This window comes from Myotis davidii, unplaced genomic scaffold, assembly GCF_000327345.1.
Source record: "Myotis davidii unplaced genomic scaffold, ASM32734v1 scaffold168, whole genome shotgun sequence".
NCBI classification, from domain to species: Eukaryota; Metazoa; Chordata; class Mammalia; order Chiroptera; family Vespertilionidae; genus Myotis; species Myotis davidii.
The window spans coordinates 10,151,906-10,178,435 of NW_006383016.1; the positions used below are offsets into that span (position 1 = coordinate 10,151,906).

The following is a 26,530-nucleotide window of genomic DNA, read 5'->3' on the forward strand; positions in this document are numbered from 1 at the left end:
TGAAATCTGTGGGCTAATCAAGTTGGAATGGCAGTAGGCAATTAGTAGAGTGTGACTGGTGAGAACTCTCCTGACATCCACCCTCTTTTAGTGATAATCCTCAGAGCCACTGATCTGTAAATTTAGGCCTCTCTGGACACCACCTTTGAGAGTTTAGAAAGAATTGTTTTGCAAATTATATGGATCCGCCCGGCTGGTGTGGCTCAGTGGTTGAGCACCAACCTATGAACTAGGAGGTCATGATTCTATTCCCTGTCAGGACACATGCCTGGGTTGCAGGCTTGATCCCCAGTGTGGGGCATTCAGGATGTAGCCAATCGATGATTCTCTCTCATCGTTGATGTTTCTATCTCTCTCTCCCTCTCCCTTCCACTCTCTGAAATCAATAAAAATATCTTTTAAAAAATTATATGGATACATCTCACCCCTTGATCTCTGAAGTATTCTAGTTTACCCTTACTTGTCCCATGATCCCATAGGCCCAGCACCTATACTTTTGCCATATCCCTTCCTTACTTACTACTGTGACAGATATTTTTTTTCTGCTATAAAACATATTACTTTCTTTAGCTTGTCATTCAAGAAACCACATGGCCTCAGCCTATTTTTTCTGGGGTGATTACATCATTTCTTCATATTCCAGGTACTCATGGCTTACTGCACCCAGTAGTCAGCTTATTAACTTAAGTTTTTGCTATTATTTTCCCATCACCTAAGAAGTCCTCTTCTGCTGTCTCCCATTGTAGAAGCTCTCTCTCTTCTTTAAGAAACTATATAAATGTAATCTGTTTATGAAACTTTTCATGATTTCTAAATTTCATGTGATTTTTTCCTACTTTAATTAACCAAAGGTGTTTTATCTTTCTCCTGGCACTCAGCCTATTATTTTATGTTCTGAGTGGTTTATTTAATTTAAAGGTAATCCTTTTCCTGACATCTTTACTCTCTCTCTCTCTCACACACACACACACACACACACACACACACTATTTTTATAGTTTCCTTAAAGAAGTTAGATGATATATTACTTACCAAATTTGTTAATTTGTTTGTACCTCTTCAATAAGTATTTATTGAGTGGATTCATATGGCAATTGACACCTTGAAAATGTTGAAGGGTTGAATTCTTTATAGAAGATAAGCAGACTAAGCACAGACCTTGGAGAATTCCCCATTTTGAGAGGGAACAGAGATGAGGAAGCCCAAAGAGACGGTGACTTGCTTAGGTCATTCAGGAGGATGTGGGAGGGCCTCCCAAGAACCCAGATCCACTATGATTTAGCTAGTGCACAACTTAGTTTCATGTAAATCAGCTATTGTTAATCATTTATATTACAGAGTGAGCCATTTCTGCTCCTATTTTATGGCTGCACTGGCAAGTGGGTGCCAGAGAAAAAGGGAATTCCCTGGGTAGCTAGACTCCACCCTCAAACCTCTTTACTTCTTCCTGATGATTAATTGTGTTGCAAAGTTCTTAACAAAGGACCCTTGATTCAGATCCGGAAGCACTAGCGTATTAATGCTGTGGCACATGCGTCGCATTCTAGTTCAGTGAAATTTTTCTCAAAGCTGGTTCCTATTTCTGGCAGCAACCCTTCAGTCCTGGAACTACAGTTCCAGCCAAAATAAAATATTATGTTAGGTCTCTATTTTTCCTGAAGCACCATGGCATTTTTATGGATTGTGGAGACAGTTTTATGTAAGACTTTAATGGTAACAATAAAGGACCCAGATCCCCTTCACTGGCCTGTTATCCTTTCCTCTATGTCCCAGCAGTATCATACAGCTTCCAAAAGGAGCACCATCGTAACCTTCCCAATGAAATCTGTCATTCACTTATTGTGTGATGTGATCTTCACTTTCCTTTTTTTGAACTCATCCACAACAGATAAAATTATTTTTTATCTGTAGTTGGTTGCATATTTAAAGGGGAAAAAAAGCAATCCCCCATATCATGATTATATGATTCAAAATTGTCCTGTTATTCAATTAAACAATGCTAATCATGTTTTAAAAGAGCTGCTTAATATGTAAATATTTTATTTATACAGCTAATGATGATAATTCAGAGAAGGAAATATTATATTACATTTTAAAGACTTTTAAATATAGAAGAGACAAACTTTACCTAATTTAATTTTTTTCAATATGTATCAATTTAATTAACAAACACATGTCATGGGATGAATTTGTGTGCTATGGGACTATCTTTAGCATGGTAGGGTCACCAGGTAATGGTATTATGAAGGCCAGATTTTTCAACTTCAGTGAATGGATAAGAAAATTTTTCTGAGATTATTATGTTTCCATTATTTGAGTTTAAAAATAAAGGAGCATTCTGAAGTCATGTCTTTGTAAGAAGAGGAGCCAGTGCACACATGGTAATCTTAGACTAAGTGAGTGCTTTTCTAACTTAATTAAATTTTAAAAGTCCTGTTGTTTCACTAAATGGTTATCCTTTTAAATGAGAAGTTGATTACAATAAATTTTAGGAGAATATCAGTAATACACTTTTTGTGGTTTGTTGTTGTTGGCTATTACAAACAATTGTAAAATGTTAGTCGTATAGATTTGCCACTAGTATACAATTACTGTTCACAACATCTTTAGTTTCATGTTCCATAAAATCAAGCTTCCTGTCTTTACATTTTAGAACCTAGAGTATGATCTTTGAGATTTCACTATGTTAATGCATACAAATTACTAAGGAAAAGAAATAGCATTGTATGAGAAGACAAAGAAATTGAACAATAAAAGTAGACTTTTTGTATAATAAGCAGCATATTAATACTTGATGAACTTAGCTACAGAATTTACTAAAGCATATATTTACTAAAGCAAGCATTTGTCTGGAAATGTCTTACCATTTTAATGTAGAAAGCACAGAGAACACACTGAGATACTATTTTGGTGGGTTATTATTAATGATGATATTCTTACAACAAGCATTTTATATATATATTTTTAAGTAACATAAGTTTTGTGGGAACTGCATGATAAATTTCTTTCTCAACAGAAACTTCAGTTAATATTTTAGAACATAATCACTTTCAGGAAAGACCTTCCTTAAGCTAATAAAATTTTCTTTCTAAGGAATTATTAAAATACCAAACTTAAGGAAATTTTCTAATATTTGAGTCTTATTTATGAACATTAGGTAAGGTATAAGCTTTAACTATAGTTTGTTTTACATAATAAATATATTGTTAATTAGTTTCTTTGTGTGTATGCCCATATATATAAACACATAGAATTAGTGAATAATATTGCATATAAATTGCATTTAATGTGGCAAATGTATTTTGACGTATGCACAAAACATTTAATATAGTATCTTGAGTATAATGAGCTGTCAATAAAGAGAAAACACTTATTAAAAGCAATTATTATATTATAGAGAAGGGTTAACACAGACTCACTAAATCATCACTCTTTCATACTCTGAGTATTAATTTTATGTCAGTGTCATTTGGTTAAGTGAAAAAATGCTAGAGCTCTTCTCAAGTTTTTAATTAAACATAATTATGAATTATAGAGCCTTCTCTTTTCATTATGAAAACTTTCTTTTAATAAGGCATTACCTTATAGCTAAGAGCATTATAGAACTCTGTTTGTAATATAATAAATATAATCACAAATACAGTATTTCCAGTAGCCAGATCTTTAATATTATGGATTTTGCCGAGTTTGACATACTTTGTAAAACTCAAGTTCAAATGTTTCTATGCCATAAAGCTCGCCTTTTCTGCAGTTAGGAAATGTATATTTCCAGACTGGAAAGAGGTGAATGTATAGGTGGTATGGTGGAGAGATGATCCCATGTCACCTTATTGAGTTTTAGGGAGAAAAAAGTACAATAATGTTGTGAAAATATATTTTCAAAATGCTATAGGAACTTTGTCTCAGATAAAGCCCTGTATTTATTTATGGGGAAGTTTATAAAGGATTTTCAAGTATATTATCTTGTCTATTTAAGAAATCTATGACACTGGCAGTATACTGACTATAGAGGGTTGACAATCCTATATTATAAAAGAGTAATATGCAAATCGACTGAACAGGCAAACAGGAGAACGACCACCCAAGACCATGCTATGACACCCACTGGTGCCAGGTCAGCCAAGGCGGGTGCGATGCGACTGGTCGGGGGCCAGCCATCACCCCACAATCTCACCATAGAGGGAAGCAAGGCTGCTGGCTGGCAGGGCGATCAATGGGGGGACTCCACAGTCGCCCCAAAGAGGGAGGCCCAGACCACCAACCAGCGGGCTGTGGCGGGTGGGCAGGACCTCCCTCTGCGAGGAAAGTCTGGTCCCAGGTGCCAGGAGGAATCCGGTGCCAGGAGCCGGGGGAAGGGAGGCCTACTCCTGCATGAATTTCATGCATCGGGCCTCTAGTTATTAGATAAATGAACAGGGATGAGCACTGAGGTTTTTATGCCCCATCTGTTGCCATTTTCATTTCTATAGCTATGGCCAGAAAACTTAGTGTTTTAGTGTAAATAAATGAATGTTTATTGCATGGCTACATTTGTGTGTGGAGCTTAATCATAAACACATTCTTTATAATTTCCAATATTTCATAGTAAATGCCCATTCTGGAAGTGTTCCTTTGACGTTGTAATTAAACATAACCTTAAAAACAGGAAAATGTCTCCTTAGTATTGCCACAAGTACATGAACACAGCATGCACTTAAATGCATGGGACACAAAATTCATGTGACACACACACAGACACACACATAAAAATACTCATACACTCCTCAGAATACAAGGTTTATGTTTCTGTGCTAATTTTTCTTCTGTTTAGAATTTGTAAACTAACTCTTTTGAGAAACCAGGTACTTTGTGTATTGTACTTACATTATCAAGTACTTAAAATAGCATGATAGTCAAGAGACTGCGTGTCCAGCTGGCTTGGCTCAGAGATTGAGCATCAACCTATGAACCAGAAGGTCACGGTTCGATTCCCAGTCAGGGCATATTGCTCGGGTTGTGAGCTCAATCCCCGGTGTGGGGCATGCAGGAGGCAGTCGATCAATGATTTTCTCTCATCATAGATGTTTCTGTCTCTCTCTCCCTCTCCCTTTTCCTCACCCGAGGATATTTTTCCATTGATTTTTAGGGAGAGTGGAAGAGAGAGTGAAAGACAGAGAGAAACATCCATGTGAGAGAACACAACCATTGGTTGCCTCCTGCATGAGCCCTGACCAGGGCCGGGGCTGGGGAGGAGCCTGCAACCAAGGTACATGCCCTTGACCAGAATGGAACCCAGGACTCTTTGGTCCACAGACTGACGCTCTAACCACTGCGCCAAACCGCTGGGGCTGTTTAGTTTTTGATATTTGGATATTGAAAGGTGGCCCTTTTCTTCTTGACATCTTTATTCTGTGTTTTAGGCTTGATACAGCTATTATTTCATTCAAATAACAAAACAATGAGATGAGGCAAATGATTGCTGGATGCTCTGATAATCTATGATTAGCAATGGCAGTTTACTATGTATTGCATATGCTTTAAAAAGCCTTTTCACTTATTTCTAGCAACTCCTAGCCTTTTCTTTGCACACATTGACATGAAAATAGATAGTCTCTATACCCATCGTGGTGAATTGATTGTTAAATCAAGCAAGCAAGAAGGGTTATTCCTGAATCATAGAAAAATGGTGTCATTCTAGAGTTGAACTTTAGAATACTGCTTTAAACACTGTTGTCTAATCATTAAAGTTATTTTTAAATTGGCTAATCATACTCTCTTAACCTAATCTTTCTTTTTCAGGAGGAAATCAGTATAGCATTGTTATCCATGATGTTACGATAGCTTCTGAATAACAGAATTTACATTGTGAAAAAGTAGGGTGTTGTAGTGGTGTGCTGGGACCAGTTTGTAGACCTAGGGAGCCAATTGTAAGTTTGAGAGTAGTTGACATTATCTTAACTTAGTGACTTGAAATTCACTGTGGTGAGAATATTTTCATCATAGAAAGTGGCAAATTATACAAACCAGATCATTTCTACCCTCCTTTCAGTTCATAACTGGGTATAATTCATTCTAAAACATTCATAAAGAGAATAAAAATATTGCATACATGATTGAAAATTTTGAAGTCTAGAAGTGCTGACTAAATACCTATGTGAAAAATGACCAAATAAAATATTTTAAATGTTTAGAATATAAAGAATTAGGTACTCACACACATGCAAACATACATACACTTCTTATTTTGGCATTGCAGTTAATTACAACCAGAAAAAAAGTATGCTTTAATTTTACTCCACTTTTTAGTAGCAAAGCTATAAAAGAAAATATGAAAGAAATAAAATCATACAGACTTGTAAAGCCCATATATTTTTTAAAAGGAAACATAATTAAACCTTGTTGATTGGCCAAAAAAAATTATGAGCACAGCTGGATCTTTTTAAATATGTATTGGTAGAAAGAGCTAGAAAATATAATCACCTCCTTTCTAAAACCAATTTTATTTTTTTTTGAAAGTCAAAATGTATTTCACTAAATACTAAGTGTGAAGTGACAGTTAATGATTCAAATAAAATTAAAATGCTAGTAAATTTAGTAAAAATTTCAGTTAATTAAATCCTATTCATGATATATTTTAAGTTTAATAATATTATTAGTAATAGGTGTTATTATTGAATTGGTACTATGTTTCAGATATATGCATTTTAAATTCCCAAACTCTCCTCTTTACAACAATCATGTGTGGATTCTATAAATGGGGAATCTGAATTTCAAAAGACCACACAGTTAGTAAGTAGCAACAATGCATTTCCAACAAAGACTGTCTAGCTTCAAAGCTCCTGCTACTTTCCCTAAATCATTCTTCCTGTCAAATTATGTAAAAGATATAAACAATATGTGAAGCTATAAAACATATACAACTTTAATTATAACCACAATTTGGTTAATCAATTCAATTTTTAAAAAATATATGCTATTGTTAGGATTTTCCACATTGATTGAAGACAATTGCAAGATAAGCAGATGAAACACTTTGTGTGTGTTGGAAACTTACATTTTGGGAGTAAATTGTGTACTTCTTTTGTACAAAACAGGTGTTAACCCATAGGTGTTATGTACAACAAAAATTTTTGATACTTAAGCCCCTTTTCCTCCACAGTATATTGGAACACTGAATGCTATTTAATATCTGTGCCTCATGAGCGTTTGAAGCTGTGCTGTATGATGTGAAAAAATATTAAATTGTGAGTTTTGATGGAATGCCTCAATTTGATATAAAATTAAAACCCATGAATTGTCTGCAAGACCTAGATGAAAGCTTAACTTTCTCATCAACTCAACTCTATACGTTCATATGCTATCTTGGTAGAGATTAGAAATAGATGTAGAAGACATTTCATATATATATATATATATATATATTTCTAATATAATAATGCAAACTAATGTAAAAGTAATTATTGTACTTGTATTTTCAATTATATTTTTATTCAATGAAAATTATTTTCTTCGTGTAATTCCTTTAATGTTACATTCAAATTCGCCTTAAAATATTACAAATGCATAGATAATCATTGTATTTAAGTTCTTATGATTCTATATCAAATGTGTAATTGCACTTAAGACCTTCAAAAGAGTGTTTTAGAAACTCCTTATATAGTAGGCAATTCTTAAGGCTTTATACAGAATGTTTTATACCATATATGGGATTAAAGGAAGGATTCATGGGTAGATAGGGTCCGTTTCATGCAAATATGCATATCTATCTATAATTGCCCTCCTCCCCCGGTGAAATGGAGTAATAGTAATATTATTCAGGCATTTCCCATAAAGTGCTCAAACAAAAACACTGGTTATGCATCCTCCAAAATCAAAATTTTTTAACTTTATTTTTATTGTTTACACTATTACAGATATCCCCTATTTTCCACCCCTTTGCCTACCTCCATCTAGCCCCCTGTTCTCCCTTCCCTCTGGCCCTCACCACATTGTTGTCTGTGTCTATGGGTTATGCAGGTATGATCTTTGGTTAATCCCTTCACCTTCTTTTATCCAGTCTCCTCCTCCTCCTCGCTTCTGATAGCTGTCAGTCTGTTCCTCTGTTTCTATTTTGTTCATCAGTTTATTTTGTTCATTAGATTCTACATATAAGTGAGATCATATGCTATATCTCTTTCTCTGACTGGCTTATTTCCCTTAGCATAATAATCTCCAGGTCCATCCATGCTGTTGCAAAAGGTAAAGATTTCTTTCTTTTTTATGGTCATGTGGTATTCCATTGTGTAAATGTACCACAGCTTTTTTATCTACTCATTTACAGATGGGCACTTGGGCTGTTTCCAGATCTTGGCTATAATTCTGCATTGGACATTGGGCTGGATATTTTCTTTCAAATTGGCATTTTGGGATTCTTAGGATATATTCCCAGAAGTGATATTGATGGGTCAAAATGCGGTTCCATTTTTAATTTTTGGAGGAAACATCACAATATTTTCCAGTGGCTGTACCAATCTGCATTCTCACCAACAGTGCACTAGGATTTGCTTTTCTCCACATCTTTGTCAGTACTTGTTGTTTGTTGATTTATTGACAGTAGCCAGTCTGACAGGTATGAGGTGATAGCTCACTGGTTTAATTTGCATCTCCCTGATTAGTGATCTTGAACACTTGTTCATATGTTTCTTGGCCATCTGTACATCCTCTTTGGAGAAGTGGCTTTTCAGGTCCTTTGCCCTTTTAATTGAATTGTTTGCCTTCTTGGTGTTAAGTTGTATATGTTCTTTATATATTTTGGAAATTAGCCCCTTTTCAGATGTTTTATTTGCAAATATGTTCTCCTATACAGTGGGTTCCCTTTTCATTTTGTTAATGGTTTCTTTTACTGTGCAGAAGCTATGTAGTTTAATGTAGTGTTATTTATTTTTTCTTGTTTTATTTACTCAAGGAGATATATCAGCAAGTATAAAAGTGTTTTTCTTAAGATCAAGAACAAGACAGAGATGTCCACTTTCATCACTCTTAGTCAACAAGTGCTAGAAGTCCTAGCCACAATAATCAGACAAGAATAATAAGAAGAAAAAAGGCATAAATTGAAAAGGAGGAAGTAAAACTATTACTATTCACAAATGACATGATATTGTACAAAGAAAACCCCAAAGTCTCCACCAAAAAGCTACTAGATCTAATAACTGAATTCCACAAAGTAGCAGGATACAAAATTAATAACCAAAACAATAAATATATAACTCACCATGCTCTCAATATAAAGTATAAGGTATAGATATTTGGCTCAAAGATGGATTATAGCATAAATTGGTATGTATTATCCTCACAGTTCTACAACATTGTCAGTTCCCAATACTTCTTTCTTCACAGATAGGCAAATCTTGGACTCAACTATCATTCATACTTTCCTGTGTCCAAGTGGAGCTTCAGAATCTATCTCTTTGAGCTCAGCCGCTTCCTTCATCACTCAGAATGGCATTTACAAACTAAGCGGAGGCCTCATCATTCCTCTCTTATTCATAATTTTTTAGACCATGGCAACCATTTTGGCTTTACTGGCCTTTGTCACCAACCACCTATACTTGAATGTTCTTTACTGCATAGACCAGCAGTTTTTAACATTTTACTATCAAAAATTATTTTTAATTATTCTTTTATCCCCCTACTAAGATCTCATATTTCAGATTTTCTCCAAATAAATTACATTGCAGTTTTTCCCCAACTCAAAATTAGTAATAATAGTGATAAGGAGGAGGAAGAAGATAATATGCTATTTGGATATCCATCAGAAACTTCTTTTTCATATTTTTATGGTCAACATATTTTCATCAGACTTATTCTTTATTATTTTGAGAAATCATTAAATCGCACAAGTTGATTTAATCACAGAGCACTGATTTTATTTTATTTATTTTTAATTTTTAGAAAGCAAATATAGTCAATGTGAATACAAATCTATTTGTGGGGAGTATCAAATAGTATTCCATAAATATAAGTTCTAATTTTCTTAAACTTCTAATCAGGAAAATGTCTTTACAAAAACAATCACAAATTGACTTTCCTGCAGATAAGTCACCCTTTGTCTGTTTCCCTTCTTGCCAGTATAGCTGCAATAGAGAGAAGTAGATCACAGAGAGTTTAATGCTACCAGCAGCAGTCAAAAGGCAATTAATTTCTGCTTGATGCATGGGCCAGAACCCCAAGTTGGTTGGGGTTTTTCAGTTCTTTTTATTGTATTACTGTTATGTATTATTTATTATTTTAATAGTTTGTCTTTTATACTGTAAAATTAAAACAAAATCAACTTATAAATTATTTGCCATTAATCTTCCAAGATGATTATTTCTAAGGTTAAAGAATACCTAAATTACTTACTTTTTAAACCCTCTACGTGAAGCAAGTTATAAGCAGACAGTATTTCCAAGCAAACACATAAGAACAAAGTATTTAAAACAGTGTGTTGATAATTGTTGTTCAGTAAATACTTCTGATCTGATTTTTTAACCCAGTTAAGAGTGTTAGTAAAAACATTTTGTATACTCTAACATCGACGCAGAATGTGACTCCTGCTTACCTAAAGTTATAGATCTGGCCACCAGAATTCTTTAGAGAAAAAGAAACACACAGGGACGCACACTATCTGACTCCGGTTTATTGGTATGCCAGGTTGGGTTGAGTTTCATCGAATTTCCCAATAAAACTTTCAGGGGAAACAAAAATTCATACATTGATCCCACCAGGCCTTGTAAAGTGTCACCTCCACAGTTTCATTGGAAAATCATAATTAAAGCTTCAGCTTCATTTGTGGACTAGCCAGAAACAACACACAGATCCTTTTAGAGATGCATGAATTTTGAATGTAAAATAGCCAGCTAGTGACTGTGTACATTTTAAACTCCTCGGTTTTAGGTTGAGTTCTGTTTTCAGAACAAAATTTTCCTCCACTTACAGAAGAAATACTCTCTAACTCCTGATTTTGTCAAATCCATCATTTTCTTTTATTGTTGCAGTTTCAGCATATTTTATTATATTTCTGTATGTGTTACTTTTAAAGCATACCACAAGAAATTATCAAACCACTTAAAACCTTCAAATAAAAATATCTGAAGCAGTTTGTGCCCCCAGTTGTACATATTTATAGTTTAAGATTCTTTTTTATTAAATTTATTGGGGTGACATTGGTTAATAAAATAATATAGGTTTCAAGTGTATAATTGTGTAATACATCATCTGTGCATTGTGTTGTGTGCCTACTACCCCAAATCAAATCTTCATTCATCACCATATGTTTGCCCCCTTTTTCCCTTTAAGATTCCCCCACTCTCCTTCCTTCTGGTAACCACCATACTTTTGTCTATGTATCTGAGTTTTTGTTTATCATAGCTATCATTTTCAGTTACTGAGGTCCTTAGACCACCATCCTCCCCAAATAATGGCTAGAACTTACAGTTGATAATTGACTGCTTACAATATATAAGTACTGTACTAAATTGTTTACTCAGTTTCAAGCCCTTCACTTTAACTATGTGTTAAAATGAGGAAAAGGTAGGTTAATGGTTAAATGAATAGGGGGGTGTCACAGATTATGTTCTTAACATCTGTGCATTTGACATCTTGTGTAAAAATGATTTTGTTTCAGTAGTTCAGCATTCATAGCAATATTTAGAATCACAATTAAGTGAGGATGTTTCTCCAATCCTTGTTTTTGTGAAAAGGACATGCAATGGGTAAAGATATTTGGGGAGTTTAGAAAATGTGTGTATGTCTGTTTCTATCACTGAATGACACTTGAGGCCTAGAAGCATTGCATGACAGTCTGTGACCTGTGATGAGCACTTTAGTCAATCTGAGGCTTATTTTTTCTTATCCATAAACTAGAGGCCCGATGTATGAAATTTGTGCAAGGGGCTTGGCCCTCGAAGCTTCAGCGGCTTGCCTCAGCCCTCACAGCCCTGGCTTTGTCCAAAAGGTTGTCTGGAAGGCTGTTTGGAAGGTCGTTTGGCTGTCCAGTCTAATTAGCATATTACGCTTTTATTATTATAGGTAGAGCTAGTAGAAATAAATGATCTCTAAGAACTTGTTCCGTAAGAACCTGCTCAAGTTATAAAACCCATACCTATGAAATAAATCACTATTTAATAAAATAATTTATTATAGCTCTTATGTGCATTGCTATATTGTAGAAACACAATTAGTACTGACAGAAACACTTCTTGAGCAATTTTAATCTGCAGATTTTAATCTAGTTATTGGCTTGGAGGAGATAAGGCTTATCTGTAGTAGAAAGGTGGTTTATTTACACATGAGAAGGTCACACTAACTTCTGAATCAAGTTGGTCATTCCTCTAGAGCTGTGTAACTGGGAGTTATTGAGGTCTTGTTTCAAATTCTTATCTGTATTCAGTTGTTCTCTACTGGGGGTAACTTTGCACCTGAAGGATATTGGTATTGTCTAGAGACATTTTTGAGTGTCACAGCTGGGATGGGGTTGCCAGATAAACCAATATAAATATAGATGCCAGTTAAATTAGAATTTTTGATGAAATTCAATATTTTAATATAAGTATGTCCCATGCAATATTTGGTGTAAACTTATACTAAAATATTATTCATTGTTTATCTGGATTTTGAATTGAACTGGGAATCTTGTATAGTATCTGGCAACACGAAAGTGGGTTAGGTGGTGGATGGAGGCATTTAGAGAGTAGATGGCAGGAATACTGTTAAACATCCTATAGTGTCCAATACAGCCTTCACCAGCCATTTATCTTGAACTAGAAGCCCAGTGTGTGAAATCGCGTGGCCCCGCCAACCACGCATCCTTGCCATGCTCGCAGCCTCGCCCACCCGCACCAATTTTGGTCGTTACAGTGTTAGAGTCACAGGCATTTTATAATATATACTAGAGACCTGGTGCACGAAGATTCATGCACTGGGGGTGGGTCCCTCAGCCCGACCTGCACCCTCTCCAATCTGGGAGCCCTCAGGGGAGCTCTCTCCAATCTGGGAGTTTCTGTCTGTCTTTGCAATCATATGAGCGAATTGTCTGAGACCCCAACACAGTTTGGTTTTGTGCTCACAGAATAGAGGTCTTTTTTTTTCTTTGCTCCATTAGTCGAGATTTCCTAGAAATTGCAGGGTATCTTCCTTTTAATTTTTCCTAGACACTCTGACTTTGACTTTACTTTTGTCTCTCATCTTTGCTTTCCCTCCATCCCCCACCTGCAACAGTAACTTGCTCCAGGCTCACTTTGCTCTAGTGCAGTGATGGCGAATCTTTTGAGCTTGGCATGTCAGCATTTTGAAAAAACCTAACTTAACTCTGGAGCCATGTCACATATAGAAATTTTTTGATATTTGCAACCATAGTAAAACAAAGAATTATATTTTTGATATTTATTTTATATATTTAAAGACCATTTAACAATCCACTTCTGGTCCAGGGGCTGCTACCAGAACTACAATTCCCAGAATTTCTGGTGCTCCCCATGCTCTTGGTTTGCGCTTCTGGTCCAGGGGCTGCAGAAATGAAAAGGACTGAGAACTTCAGCTTCCCCCAGGCCAGGCTGACAGGACCGGACACTCTAGTGGCGTCCCTGGGACTCAGGCCACTCGGTGCCTGCACCTGTAGGCCTGGAGCGACCAGGAGGGCGTTCCTGCCCCCTGCCCCCGGCCACTTGGTGCCTGTGCGCATGCACGCTGCCCACAGGCCCGCCATCTTTGTTGGGTTAATTTGCATACTCACTCCTGATTGACTATGGGCCATCGTGAAGGGATGGTCAATTTACATATTTGTCTATTATAACTGTAGATAGTTCATATTTCACTGAACATAAATGTACAATAATTATCCAGTCTAAACTGACAATATTGCTGAGAGTGAGAATTATAGCCCTTATGCAGTCTATTCCTTCACTTGGTATAACATTGAATCTCTTGGGTTTTAAATTTTATAATAGTCACCCTGATTTGGTACTTTCCTACCTGAATTTTTAGAGTTATCATTACATATATAAAATGGAGGTAATATTACCAGTTCCCACTTTCCATTACTTATATATGAAAGATGTGTAAAATGTGCTTTGAAAAACTAATATCTATATTAATAAAAACAATATGCTAATTAGACCAGATAGCCGAATGACCTTCTGTACCTCATTCTGGACATTCTTCTGGATGAAGCTGTGGCAACGGGGGCCAAGGGTGAGGTGGTTAGGAGGCGATTAAGCAGGCAGGCAGAGCGGTTAGGGGCGATCAGGCAGGCAGGCAGAGTGATTAGGAGTGATCAGGCAGGCAGCCAGAGTGGTTAGGGGTGATCAGGCAGACAGATGAGTAGTTAGGGGTGATGAGGCAGGCAGGCAAGTGGTTAGGGGCGATCAGGCAGGCATGCGAGTGGTTAGGGGCGATCAGGCAGGCTGGCATGTGAGTGTTTAGGAGCCAGCAGTCCCAGATTGTGAGAGGGTGCAGGCCGGGCGGAGGGAATAACCCCCCACCCCCGGCGTGCATGAATTTCGTGCACCAGGCCTCTAGTAAAGTAATATTTTCTTATGCTTTCTCTTTTTTTTCAAGCTGAATATTGCTTAAATTCTTAGAACAAGGCCCCTTAGGGAATAACTGCAATCATATTCCAAGACTAGAGAATGAAAATCAAGCATCCAGCATTAATTCAGAACTAGGTGCTTAGCACTGGGGATATGAAAATGAATAAGGTAAATTTCTTAATATTAAATTACATAGAGTCTAGAATCCAGAGAAGCAAAGCAGAGATGAAGATAAATGAGAAGCTCAATAATTTATGAGTTGCTGCTATAAAAAAACATGTTAGTCATTGTGGCGACTTGCCAGAAAAGGCTCAGACCATGGCATAAATGCAGGCTCTCCTGGTACATGGCCAAGGGATTTACCAAGCTGCTGGCAGAATTGGTAATGCATTTTTGGGAACTTCACTGCAAACACTGCATGCTGTTGTCTGATGTAGCAAGAAGTCTCAGTCCCTTTTGCCCTGTTGACAGCTGTACATTAGAAACATCACAATTCTTCTGGCCACTGCCAACTTACGTATTTTCCCTAATTTCTGAAGAAAAAAAAAATTTTTTTACTCCTCATCCTCTCAAGGATGCACTATCATCATATAACTTCAAACCATTTGCTGACTTAAGAACCAAATAGGACAGTGAGGGCGAACCATTTGAACTCGGCGTGTCAGCATTTTGAAAAACCCTAACTTAACTCTGGTGCCGTGTCACATATAGAAATTTTTTGATATTTGCAACCATAGTAAAACAAAGATTTGTATTTTTGATATTTATTGTAGATATTTAAATGCCATTTAACAAAGAAAAATCAAAAAAATGAGTTCACGTGTCACCTCTGACACGCGTGTCATAGGTTCGCCATCACTGAAATGGGAGATGAATGGAGGGGTGCCTGTGGAGGTTTGCATTCTTTTCATGCCCTTGTCTAGCTGATTCTGAACGTGTATTAAAATGTAAATGTGAATGCCAGTCCCGTGTTAGTTATCTTTATTCGCTTACTTTATTCTTTATTCCAGTTACTGACTAAATGAGGACCGTAGTTGAGAAAGTAAAGGATCCGTGGCAGAATGTGGTAAGCATTGTAAGAAAGGAGCAAAGACCATTTGATGGGCTCTCTGGTCAGGGTGTGCTCTTTAAGCTAATAGGATCAGGAAGAATGTCAAAAACACTTCTCCAGAGTCTCCTAGTCCCCTTGGAGGTGCAAATGGCGATCCTTGTGAATTCCATTGCTTTCAGGCACAATCCAAGCATTTATGTGTACCTTGCTTTGTTGGATGGGTGGCCATGACATTTCTGTAGTTTATGTTTTCTCTCTGGGATAGAATAAGAGGCAAAAAGTCAGTTCTGGGTATCTGTAATCAGTTTCTAAGTCTAGAGTGGGTAACAAGATTACACAGAAAGCATGTACTAGGTGTTTTGTTTCGTTTTTGTGGTAGATACTTTCAACTTGGAATTGAGAACAAACTCTATGCTACTGGTAAATGTGACTCAAGTAAGTGGCATTGTATTCTCATTTTGTGTGTATTTGGATTCTTTAAATTTTTAACAAGCATAGTTTTTTTTTAATTAAATATATTTGGAGTTTATCCCAGGAGTGCAATGCAGTGCCAGGCAAGATCATTAATTCTGAGGAAATGTCTGCATATAGGTGCGGATGATTTTATAAAGTATCTCAAGCCTCCATATGCTTTCCCTGTATATTATTACTTTGTATGGCATAATTGTGTAGTAAGTTACCAATTGTAATATTTGCTTACATAATTAGTTCTTACTACATACTATCACAATCAAGTACACTAAATTTTGATTAATCTCACTTTAAGAATTAATTGTAAAAAAATAATTCAAATGTTTTAGGAAAAAGTTAAATTAAAATTTACTATTACCTAATAGTAACTACTCTATTACATACCCTTTGTTTAGCTATACACAGTTAATCTTTCAATATAGCCCACCATGTAGGCACTTCAGGGTCAGTAACAGAAATAAACAGGATATCTTCTATAAATTACTTGTTCAAAACATGCAACTGGCTACACAAATATAATAAAAACGAATATATGTTTTATCTCACTACATTGGGATGTATCTGAGTTGTTTCACCCCTGAGAGCATATTGGACATCCCATGAATAATCAAGGAGGCAGTGAACAGGGAGGCTGGCTAGAGAAAGAGTGCGTCCACCAATTGACAGCCACTGCCCCAGTCTGTAGAATGATTTTTGCATGTTGACTACAACTATGATTATTCCTCTTTTTATTACTAAACTATTACTAAAAAATGAGAATTTCTTTTTTGTCTTTAAAATTGGAATTTGCTTTATAAGAGAAACTATAATCATAGCTGTACTTTTTTCATATCAAAGGTATAAGAAATAGTGGATGCTTTCGGTGCTATTTTCTAGTCTAGTTTAGCATAGTGGTTTTCAATCCTATGTTCCCCATACATATCTCAGTGTATATTAGATGCATTCACTAATAGTAGTAGCTCACTGTGGCTACGGTTCTCAAATCTGGAGACTGGATCAGTCTAAGAGGGTTTAAGAACCTCTTTGGAAAGTTGTTTACTCTAAAAAAGAAAAATCTGAGGAGGAAGAAATGGCTACTCATTAAGAAGCTGGGGTAGCAAGTTGGATAAATTTCCCCAAAGGAAGGCAATTTCCCCTTTTAAATGTGAAAATTACTAACATCAGTAAGATTATTCTATAAATTTCCTTTTCTCCATCCACAGTCCCTATACCTATGTAAAAATAATCATTAGCTTCCTAGACCTACTATTTGTTCAGCTTTGTTCATAAGAACAGAATATCTATCATTTTGAATAGCTTACAAAACGTTGATACAAGAAGTTGTAAAGGACTAAAGAGATTGGCTTAGTATTCAATCTTTCTTAGGGAATATGAGAAAGTATTCATTTTTAGTCTAAGCTAGAGACATTCTTTTACATTTTGATATTTTACAGACATAGGTAAGTTACGACCTTCATTTAAACAAGCTAATAAGTTTACGCAGGGTAGCCAAAAATATACTCAATCATACCTTAATATGTCCCTTTTGCTCAAAAGCATTCTGTGCCACGAGTGAATAGAACAAGCCCTCACATTAGTTGTCTTCAATAAAACATTATCTTTTTGGCTTCCTTTTGCACTAGGGGAAATAAAAAGTCACATGTGGAGAAGTTCTAAATGGTAGACAGAACTAATCCTTGGGGGGCAATTTGTATCCTCCACGGAAGTATTGCAGACTTCTTCCATTAGCATAGTCCCAGGGAGCAAAAGGTTAGGGAAGTACAGGGACTGCCAACTCTACCTGAATACATAAGTCAACATTTCCTCCAGGCACTGAGTGCGCCCACGTGTGCATTAAAGTATCTGAGACGGGAAACAACAATTGTAATATTTTACACTGGAATATATGCTGTGCACATGACGACATTTTGTTTATGGTCGTAGGGAAAAAGGGGAGGCAGTTTCCAGATTTCCCCCTCAGCACCTACCATTTGGCATAGGATATGGGAGGGAGTTTTGCCTCAGTTGAAACAGCTGGGAAACAGATGGAAGCTCATGTGCGATTTGCCAAAAGCTTCTTGCAAAGATTCCACCCATTTCCCACCCTAGAAAAGCTAGTTGGGAGATAGGACTAGGGGCCTCAGAATCAGTAAATGATGGGTTTTGAAAAATGTAAGAAAAACGCCAAAGGATTTTTTTGAACTTAATAGTATAGGAAATATAAATACAGAAATGCAGTTCCGAGGAAGATGTTTTCAATAGGAAAGAAAAAAAGTGGGAGTATCATGGTGAAAAACCACAGCAGAATCACAATTACAGAGCTATAAGTGGACATGGAATTAACATTGGTGCAGCCTCAGCTACCTTGACCATCTTTCTCTTAAGTAATGAAGTTAAGTACACCCCCACCCTTTCTCACGTTAATTACTATATAATTATTCCATTTGTCATTATCGTAAATGTAAGTGTGCACAGTTTACTTCATTTTAGCCAGTGGATTTCACTTCATGAGCTACTTTGGTTTGGATTTCAGGCGTTCAGTACGTTGCTTTTGGATTTAAATGTTGAATTATAGCCAGACTTTTGTTTAAATTCAGTCACTGGATGTATAAACCTCCTGTGTATATTTCAAGTTACAGTGGGCATGTGTATAAATCCCTTACATGTGACTGTTCTTCTAAGCATTGGCCCAAGTGTTGTGTGTTTTTGTGTTTGTTTGTGTGTGTGTATGAGTATGTGTGTATGTATATATGTGTGTGTGTGTGTTTGTAGTATTTTGAAGTACTTTTGAATGCCACAAAAGTTCAAGAAAATCAGCTTCAAAAATAAATACAAGTTAATAGGCTTTTCTCAATGTGAATTTGTTCATTCATGCTTATATAAGGGAATGTGTTAACCATGAATCATTCACACTGAACTGCTCATGAGAAAAAATGCTCTGGCTCTGGTGTTCGTTTTCAAAGTTGCTTGACTGAAGGGAAAAGAGCATTGTCCCCATGTAATGAATAATCAGCCACAGATTTCAGACTGAACGTGGCTCCAAATTGGCAAAAATCATTTTGATTCACGTGAGAACATGGATCCTTGTGAGAGGGACTTATCTGAGTATTCTGGGCTCTGACTGAGTTTGCAGTCTGCCAGAAGAGCCAGTGGAAAAGTTAAATTAAAAGAAAAAAAAATCATTGGGAAGTTTTGCTCACACAATACCAGCATAGCTAAATGCTCCAGAAGACGTGGAGGTTGGCAAATCTGTAGCTAAAAGAAATGGGTGTTGGACTGTAGGTTTCACTTAGGGCCTGGTAAGTTGGCGTTGGGAAATCGGTAAGTAAACATGGCCTACGTGAGAGCTCACACATCATTTATTACGTAACTCACCTGGTCCCAGGGACTTACTATAAAGTGCAGTCGGCCTGTGTGTGACACACCACAAACCACTTTTCGCTCTGCCTACAGCCTTGCCTGCCCAGCCAAGGTAGGGAGCCCGTGACAAGCCCAGAAATGTGGTCAGTGAATTCTGAAGCATTTCTGACGGTGCCAGGACACCAGTCAGTGAAACATACTCTGTGATCCCTCAGAGGAAAAGTAATGGCCAGTGTGCCAGAATTTTGATGCAAACCTATTGCTGCTGCTGCTACTAGACCTAGAAAACTTCACATCTGGCAAGCTTAGGTTCTGGTAAGAGTCAAAACAAAATTATTTACATTAGAGGGCCTTGTCTAGTAGACATTCATTATGCAGGGCTCTCCTGACTTCACTTATACTTCCCCCAGCCAGACAGAAAGAAAAGAAAAACATGGAAAAAAATCTTTTCCCCCCCTTAGTGTATTTAAGCATCATTAGATGAAGAAACAAATGTTGCCTGACGAGATCCTTCATAAAGCGTCACTATTTATTACATGTGTCAATTAAAAATAAGTGAAAATGTCACTCTCTGTAGCCTTTGATTGACCATCATTTGGGCTCACAGAAGAGTTCATTGTACTCCCACCTGATAAAGTCATCACTCTTTGTATATACATGCTCAGAAATAACTCAAAACTGAAATAATTTTCAAGAAAGCAAAAACATGCTTTTATTTTGATTATATTGATGTCTTACTGAGGATAAATTTAACATGAATTCCTAGAGCTGGTATGATTACCTATTAACTGGCTTATGTGGAATTGGTTTCCATTACATACACACATTCTCTTCTTCAGTATATTAAGAATGTCTTCTAATTTACATCTCAGGGATATTATGTGGATAAATGAAACACTATATGTAGATTATGTCTTAAATACTTAGGAATAAAGATGGAATGATAGGCTCTAAATTATTAACTCTACATGGCATTTCACAATTTGGGGTTTGGATAGCTGATGTTAGGTGTTGTGCATCTTATGTTTATCGCATACATCATGAAAAAAATTTAAACTCTGCTTATATTTTGAGTTACATGGACACAATTTAATCATAGATTCCATGTTGGACTAAGTCAGTGATGGCGAACCTATGACACGTGTGTCAGAGGTGACACGCGAACTCATTTTTTTGGTTGATTTTTCTTTGTTAAATGGCATTTAAATATATAAAATAAATATCAAAAATATAAGTCTTTGTTTACTATGATTGCAAATATCAAAAAATTTCTATATATGACACGGCACCAGAGTTAAGTTAGGGTTTTTCAAAATGCTGACACGCCGAGCTCAAAAGGTTCGCCATCACTGGACTAAGTGTTATCCTATATAATAAAAGCCTAATATGCTAAGTGTCCAGTTGTCCATTCAACCAAAGTGCAATATGCTAATGATATGCTAAGGCCGCTCAACCTCTAGCTATGACGTGCACTGACCACCAGGGGGAAGATGTTCTGACGAGTAGGTTAGCTTGCTGCTGGGGTCTGGCTGATAGGGACTGAGTGAGATGGGCCGGACATGGCCTGGAACCTTCCCGTAGTTCCTCCTCCACTGGCCAACCTTCTGGGTCCCTCCCTGGCCCCGATTGTGCACTAGTGGGATCCTTTGGCCTGGCCTGCACCCTCTCACAATCCAGGCTGAGGTACCCCCACCCCAAGTGCACGAATTTGTGTACCAGACCTCTAGTACAAAAATAAAAGAAGAGCATTGCTGTTGCCCTCAAGGAGACTGAAAAATTGAAATTAAAGGCTAGTGAACACACACACATATGCTTAGCCTGATTTTGCCCCGACTTTTATGATTCAGTTGCTAAACATTTGAATTGCTCCAATATACATATACCAAGTCACCACTATTTTTTAGTATTACTCTGTTTATCCATACTTAGAACTCAAGTAAATATGTTAAATTATTAGGCAACATTTTATATCTAAAATTGTTTTTGAGATAAGTTTTGGTTTATTTGATCATTGTAAAATTAAAAGCAATTAAATATTTTGTTCATATTTCATAAGAAAATAAACTAGACATTTCCCAATTAGGCTGTGAGTCACTTGAAGGTATATTGAAAAAATAAGAAATATGTAAACTCATCATGATTATGGGAGATCAGTCTTATTGTTTTTGGTCTCTGTTTTCCCCATGTCTAACACAGTACCTGAAAAAGTAGTTAATAAATGCGTCTGGTATGAATGACATAATTGAAGAGTTTGAATGAATGAGCCAAATCTAATTCTCTCTTGCTTTTGTCTTTCTCCCTAGACTCCCAGGAAGGCAATTACAAGTCAGAAGTCAATAGCAAACCCAGGAAGGAAAGGACAGCATTCACCAAAGAGCAAATCAGAGAACTTGAAGCAGAATTTGCCCATCATAATTATCTGACCAGACTGAGGAGATATGAGATAGCTGTGAACCTGGATCTCACTGAAAGACAGGTAAAGCCAGACTTTGTCATTATATATTTTTAATTGCTTTGGGTCAACATTCTTCTCCAGGGACTTTTGCAATATCTAGACCAGTGGTTCTTAAATATCATTTGGAAGACAGGTGTTTTATTCCATGATGAAAGTTTTGCCCTGTAAAATAGCAAAATTAAGGATAATATAACAATGTTTTAAAGAAAATGGTACTGATGCAGTTTAAGGAATCATTCTTTAATCTGTGATTGTGCCCTTTCTGCCTTTAAAATACTTTTTATTTTATATCATGTGGGTAATTTTGTTTGCTTATATTTCAAAAAGCTCCTTATATGGTGTAATAGAAAGTAGGCGACACCATGTGAGTGTCCTGGTTGCTCCGGATAAGGTTTATATTGCAGTAACACAGACCCCCAAACTTCAAAGATATAACAAAAAAGTTCATTATTTGCTTACTGTCTCTACTAACTTTACAAGTCCAACATTCCAAATAATCACTCACCAGACCCTGCCTGACTCTCTGGCATCTCAATATGTGGTGTCCTTGGTAACCACCGGAGGTAAGACAGAGTTGGAGGTTCATGCATTGACCTTTAAATGTTTTCACCTGGAAATGACCCATGTCACTTCCATTTACACTCTAATGTCCGGAAATAGTCAATTGTGCCACTTTAGTTCAAGGGGGCTGGGAAATGATGGGAGCAAGGGCACAGAGGTCATTGGTAAATATTTCTGACTTATCACCCCAAAATATGTTTGAAACTGTATTGGTCTCAGAAATTCAAAATTCTGGTCCATTCATTTAGAGAACACTTTGGCATTATTAGTACTCTTGGACTCCAGTAATAAGACTTTCAGGTTCTGTCTTGGATTTTATTTGAATGGCAAGTAATTCTCCCCAGTAGCTCCCAGTGCACTCTGCTATGAGTTCTGATTTGTCCTAGGAGAATCTAGCCTACTGATGGTTAACAGTTGCTAATCTTTAGAAAAAAACATTCCTGAAAGCAAATGCAAACATCTTTATGGACAGTGCAGTTATGATTGGCACTCTCGGGGCTAGAGTTTCATTTCCTCCTTCACTGTATGCCCCTCCTCCAGGGATCCCATTGGAACCAAGGAAATAGAAACGGGGTGTGTACAAATGAATGCTATTGTAGAAGTCCAAGCTATTTTATCCAATTTCTTAAATCATCTGTTTTACTTCTGTTAATTTCTATATTGTACCTTTAGATAGGATAGTTCTGGGTAGTGGAAAATATATGGAGGAAGACTCTTATGTGGTTTTATTTATTGGCAGTTTATTTTTTGTTGAATATTATGACTAGTACCTACATTATGAAGCACAGCATTTTCCTTCCTGTGAATGTCACATACTAAACCCTCTCCATAATTGTACGACATTTGGTGTGCTGGACAGTAAGGTCTAAAATCTGCATCATCACACATCTGTGATTTTTTTATTCAGTTTTTTAATTGTTATTTTTTAACAGGGAACAGGAAAAAAAAGGAGGTAGGAATTATACATTAATGTTTTTTTACAGAGACATTGAATTCTAGAAAATACAACCAAGTTTTATTTTCATTGATTTCAGAGAAGAAGGTAGAGGGAGAGAGAGATAGAAACACCAGTGATGGGAGAGAATCATTGATCGGCTACACAACCTGGGCATGTGCCCTGACAGGGAATCAAACTGTGACCTACTGGTTCATAGGTCTATGCTTAATTACTGATCCACACCGGCTGAGCAACAACCATGTTTTATATGATACATAAAGGAAATAAGAAACTAGGGTTTGCTCCCATTCTACAAAAATGATAGGATGCAGTACTGCACTCTTACTCAAGAGAAAAGTCAAGATTCTATGCTTGCTATTCTGCGGATGGCCTATGATTACCTGTCATTATCTGATCACAGAGCAGAGATTTTGCTTTTGGCTGTTAATAATTTCTTTTTTCAATTTTGTAAATTTTGTTTTGGAATCTTGAAGGTATTTTGGATATTCTTTCTTTTTAACTGACTTGCTACTCTTGGGGGAAAGCATTGTATCCAAGATAAAGTATATAATAAAAGTGTAATCTTTTTTTTTTTAAAGAAAAGGTCCCTTTTAATTGTTTTATCAGTTAAACTTTACTATGTAACAAACCAATTAAGAATCTTAATGGCTTCAAACAATAATTGACATTTAATTTGCTCATAATTTTGTGAGAAAAGAATTTTGATTTGGCTCAATTGGACAGTTGGACTGCTGGCCTTCAACTGGGGGGTCAGTCTAGGCAGCCTCAGCTGGGCCAGTGTGTCTCTGTTTTGTGTCATTTCATTTCTGATAGACTTTCTGAGATTCTTCAAATGGTGGTACAAGCATTTCCAGGAGTAATTGGGAGAAAAATCCAATGGACATTGGCATGTTAAAGCCTCTGCTTGCGTCATATTTACTAATGTCATATTGTCTAAAGCAAGTCACAAGACCAACCTCAGTGTCCATGTAGGAAGGGGCCACCTAAGAGATTGGAAGGAAGGCAAATTTTGTTGGAGGCCATTACTAAACCATCGGATTTTAGCCTCATGTGGGGGAGGGGAGAATAACTATAACAACAAAATGAGAGATAATAAAGTTTTCAAAGAATTGAAAATTTGGTATTATGCAGATTTTTTTATCCTGTACATTTGAATTTGGAGTTTTATAAGTTCATATAAGAAGGAGCTGTATGCGTGTGGAATTTAAATACACAAACTAAGTCTTTAGAGGGCTGCTATTTGTTACACAGAAAATTGAATTGTTATGTGACAAATCTGAACAAAAATACTAGATTTACCAATTGGAATTGCATATTCTTATACAAGGGAAAAAAATCTCTCTAAAGCACAAAATGGAAATTAAAACTATTTTCTCTTTCTTCTACTCAGGTTTGTAGGTCATAATGGATATGAAATAATTTTTAGCATAAACTATGTACCACAACTATCATCAGAGGGGAAACATCTTTGCTATGCAAGACATAGTGAATTAATTATTTTGTAACACGAGTATTTGTTGAGCCAGATTCTTATTGTTAAAATAAGCTGGACAAGTTTCTGCTAGAACTCACAAAAGAGGAAAAATTGAACAAGTATTAACAAGTGTGATGAGTGTTGGATGTCACAAGAGGGGCTTGTATGGGAGAAGATTCCTGGTGATGCTAAGTCTACAGTATAATTCTACACTTTTGTGCACCTGCAGTATCTTAAAGTAAAGCTCTGTTTATGTTTTCTGGGCTGAGTTTTACTATGCTAAATTCATTATAAAAATGTTGCATGCTGTCAGTCATCAATTTTGCTAAACTTTGGATCCCTTTAAGGATCTGAAAGCATATTCCTCCCAGATGCCAGGGCTCTCTTTCCAGCGAGATAGTTCGTTGTTTTTTTTCCTCTAGGTTGGGCTTTTAAAGTTATAAACATGGAGTTATAAAGTAAAATTATCTTCTTTTAATTGTGATATATCTATCTCATCACTTTGATTTTGCAATAATGCCATACAAAGTTACCTATGTAATCTTTCTTTACCCTATAAATTCTTAAGTAACATCCTTTTTATTGGATGTCCACATGTAAAGTATTCTAATTATAGATATGTACATCTTTTAATTTCCACTCTGCAAGCCTTATCTTTTCCATCCATTACAATAACATGAGATGTAGTGAAGTAATTTACATGTATATTCCAAAGATTTTATCTAACGCCATATTATAAAATATTTTCCTTAACTTTAACAGAATTTTCAGTGTCCAAAAATATTTTTCTTGATTTTTAAAGCCTCTCAAAATGTAAATACAGAGGTAGAATTCATATGTATATAATATAAATGAAAAATACCAAATATTAAATAATTTCAATCCTTAGCAAAATCATGTTATAGAAATAACTTTCTCCTAAATGAAAACTTATTTTATATTCAGAAGTACCCTTTATACATATTTTGATCTAAAATCATACCTATTTGCCTATACAACACATCTATGTATAGCTGAAATGTTATGTGTAGTTTCCTTTATCTTCCTTATATTACCAGACAATGTACCTGCCTCACATTTTATTATATACCACATACATGTTGTAATAAAGATTTACAATAATGATTATATTTTCATTTAGGAAAAGAGATATGTTGAATTGTTAAATATAATTCCCCACTTGAACTTTTTGAACTTTCAAATCCCTACCTGGAGAATAAAACCTCACAGCTAAGTAAGATTCTCATGTCTGTGTCTTCCATAATGCAATGCCTTTGCAGTTCAGGGGAGCCTATAATTCCTTGAAACTCCACCTAACCAAAAAGAAAGAAAAGAAGGCTCATCCTGCAAAGTAATTCCATGTTAGCTGTGCTCGCACATAGGTACCAACTAAAGTTATTGTATTTTATGTTAAAGAAAAATGGAGACACTAAAACAAGGCTGAACTTCAATTTTTTTCCCTCATCCAAGTCCATGTTTATTGATTTTAGAGATAGAGGAAGAGAGTGAGAGCGAGAGCGAGAGCGAGAGCGAGAGATTGGTTGCCAGGGCAGAACATCAAATATTTTTAATTGTATAATGTTGTTTCGCAGAATAGTTACCACTCCAGTAATCTTCCAGCTTCTAATTTACAGCTTTCAGTTTACAACATATTCTCATCCACTTCTCAATCAACAGCTAATAATCTCCAGTTGGC

At 36.2% G+C, this 26,530-nt stretch overlaps 1 protein-coding gene across 1 annotated transcript in view; it reads left to right on the forward strand.

The window, feature by feature from the left end:
* Window positions 1-26,530, forward strand: part of MEOX2 (mesenchyme homeobox 2) — a 62,154-nt gene that overhangs the window by 25,990 nt on the left and 9,634 nt on the right. The window contains exon 3 of the mRNA XM_015558135.1: window positions 21,690-21,862. Within this exon, the coding sequence (XP_015413621.1) occupies window positions 21,690-21,862 (173 nt within the window). The remainder of the gene's footprint in view (window positions 1-21,689; window positions 21,863-26,530) is intronic.